Source organism: Anneissia japonica, unplaced genomic scaffold (assembly GCF_011630105.1).
Source record: "Anneissia japonica isolate Jap-2015-1 unplaced genomic scaffold, ASM1163010v1 scaffold1005_len2656397_cov198, whole genome shotgun sequence".
NCBI classification, from domain to species: domain Eukaryota; kingdom Metazoa; phylum Echinodermata; class Crinoidea; order Comatulida; family Comatulidae; genus Anneissia; species Anneissia japonica.
Window position 1 is genome coordinate 2,574,399 of NW_022683792.1, and position 3,157 is coordinate 2,577,555.

At 35.3% G+C, this 3,157-nt stretch overlaps 1 protein-coding gene across 6 annotated transcripts in view; it reads right to left on the minus strand.

Moving 5' to 3' along the window:
- Nucleotides 1–1,981, minus strand: part of LOC117102597 (major yolk protein-like) — a 21,385-nt gene extending 19,404 nt beyond the window's left edge. For all 6 annotated transcript variants that reach the window (XM_033242969.1, XM_033242997.1, XM_033242988.1 and 3 more), the window contains exon 1: nt 1,867–1,981. In XM_033242969.1, coding sequence (XP_033098860.1) covers nt 1,867–1,933 — 67 coding nt within the window. In that variant the 5' untranslated portion in view covers nt 1,934–1,981. The remainder of the gene's footprint in view (nt 1–1,866) is intronic.
- Between the last annotated feature and the right edge of the window lie 1,176 nt (nt 1,982–3,157).

Consider the following 3,157-nt stretch of genomic DNA (forward strand, 5'->3'; position numbering starts at 1 on the left):
AGGTTTAAATACTAGGCTAGACAGTAAATCATTTTCTAATTCTGCCATAAAGACATTCGCATAGCATGGGGCCATTTTGGTTCCCATTGCTGTACCTGTTGTTTGGAGGTAGTAAGAGCCATTAAAGCTAAAATAATTGTGTTTAAGAAAAAATCAATTATTTTGCAACTGTCCTTAGCTGGTAATTCTGAATGGTAGTCCGTGAGAAATCTTTCGCAAGCAGTTACTCCTTCGTTATGAGGTATATTGGTGTAAAGAGAGCACACGTCCATAGTTACGAGCAATGCATCATCATCTAGGTGGGATATTTCGTTTAATTTGTTGAGAAAGTGCGTAGTGTCCTTGGTGTAACTAGGTATATTATGAAGTAAAGGGTTCAGAATAGAGTCAATAAAGCCTGATAATGCTTCTGTGAGTGTTCCAATACCTGAAATTATAGGTCTGCCTGGAGGTGTGATGTTTAATGACTTAAATGATGTAAATGACAACCGGATCAGATAGATCGTAGGTCGGTGGTTCCGAAGTCGAACTGTTTAACGCATCCTTGATATAATTGACGGGAGCTTGTGAAGTTTGGGTAGACAGTATATTGTGCCTGGTTTTGGTGATTTTGGGACTAGTGGTTGGACTAGATCTTGAGTATTAATATCAAGCGATTGCAGCATGTCATATATATATGTATAATCTAGGCATCAATGTGATTGGGGCACGTATGTTCCGGTCCTAATATATGTAGTGAGACTGATCACAAGTAACAGAAAACAAGGATTGACGTATTTCAGGAACATAATAATATATTTATTTGAACACAAATATTTCGGTCGTCACTGCATCCTTCTTCAGTGTGAACTGAACATACAACAAACTTTGTATAGAGTATATTGGCACATCAAGGAAGTAATTAGGCATAAATATTAGCATGACAACATAAGGTGATGAATTGAATAACTAATTGTTTATGTGTGGTCAGATAGCAGATATAAATTGTTTGCCTACTAACAAATATAAATTCATTGGTCATTTGATATATTGGATTTAAACAAAATAGTTAATGAAAATATATAATGGTAATATAGACGGCTATTTAAAACATAGTAATGAAAATACAATTATGTAATAAAAATATCATGATTGTGTCGTAAAAGTGACGCGTTTTGTAAAAATACATATTGTAGGTAAAAATGCATATTGTAGGTCGCCGTATATTATACGACGAACATCTTTCCAACTAGGCCATGACGGCTTTCTTTAGCCGGTTTTCCACATAGGCGAATTTGTTCGTGCGTATCGAAAGCGTCGTTCATGGGCATGTGCATTCATATTTCTATCGGCGTTTTGGCTTCAGCGAAATTGGTATATATATATATATATATATATATTTCGCACATATATATATATATATATATATATATATATATACATAAACATATAACTTTTATCAATCACGAATATTTCGATCGCACCTGCGACCTTTCTCAACGTGTAGTCACTATATACACGTTGAGAAAGGTCGCAGGTGCGACCGAAATATAGTTATATGTTTCGTTATACGTCAACTCGGTTCTTCATTTGTTTACTTATGCTGTTCAACTATATAATTCGGAACATAATTTCTTGTGATTCTTCTAACGTTATCTAAGATCGTAGTTGTTATAACAAACGCCGGACACTGACAAAAGTTTAGACACATATACTTATAACAAAATTTTCGGTAGCACATTGCTGCCTTCGTCAGGACGAAATATTCACACCTACTAATAAAGTTCAGTTCCCGTTATACAGTTTTTGTTTTATATGTGCTGTTCACCATCTCATTGATGCCTACTACAAGTTTAAATCAGGAAATATAAAATGACATGTACTCACCAACAATCGGAGTGGTAGGAACAGCGAATGCTGCAGCAACGTATGTAAGAAGTAGGAACAACTTCATACTGAATGTCTCGATAGCACGGGCTTGTCGAGCGACGGCGGGACAAAAAATTGCGGTTGGTAACTACCCAGATCTGTCTTTATATATACACACTAGCGACCGCCCAGATAAATTTAAATCAAGGTTAGGTATAGTGATTGACATTATATTTTGTTACATATTGTCAGACGATGTAAGCTTACTGCCCTGGATTTACATTATGATTAATAACCGGATTAAATATAGTATTACATATACGATAGGAGTTTGGCCTGTAACATATCACTGCTTTATATTTAAAAAAACACATAAAATAAAAAAGTTTCATAGTCATATTGGCAAAATTCCATTTATATTTAACTCGTGTTTTAATGTACAGTATTGAAATTGGAGTTGGAGGTGCACACCATATCCGGTGATAGTGGTTTTTGTAGGCCTACCCATTTTGCCACTCCTCAGTCCTCCTCCTCCTTATTTGTTGCTTTTTGTTCTGTCTGATGTACTTTTGCTGTTTGTGCTGAAAGGAATAAAATAAAATAAAAATAAAAATAATAACATTTACAGTACAGTACTAATAATATTATATATTAATACTACTACTACTAATACCGCACGCGCGCAAATAAGTGCCCAGGCGCTTAAAATATTTTTGGCTCTTTTGAGGGGCGCTTATTCAAATGGGGCGCTTATGGAAATAGATGAAAATTTAAGGGGTGCTTATGGAAATAGATGAAAATTTAAGGGGTGCTTATGGGAAATTGGACAATTCAAGGGACACTTTTTTTTTTTCTAAAATCCAAGATAAACGAATGGTTTTGGTGAAGAAAATGTAATCGTCGAGAGAGCATTGCTCATGATAAGAATGTTGGGAATATTTACACAACAGCAGATGAAATTAGTGGTGGTGGGGTTGGTGGTGGTGGTATGCGTGTTTGCCATCTTCCAATTCAGATTAGCAGGATCATTGCAGGGTTTCTTGCTTAGATACGAGTGATGAGGTTAGTTTATTTTTGTTGACTGAAAATGGCCATACAGTATTTTAATTTTTAGATATTAAATACTGTTCTAAATCCAAAAAGGGTAGCAATAAAACAATAACGGGAATGTAAAGATGCATCAAAACTGTAAACCATGTTAAACTTAATGGAGACTGATAGACCGTCAGATGGATAGATGGACTGACCGACCGACAATGCCAAGATAGATGCGAAGAGTTGATGCAGAAAATTAAGTTGGTGATGTACT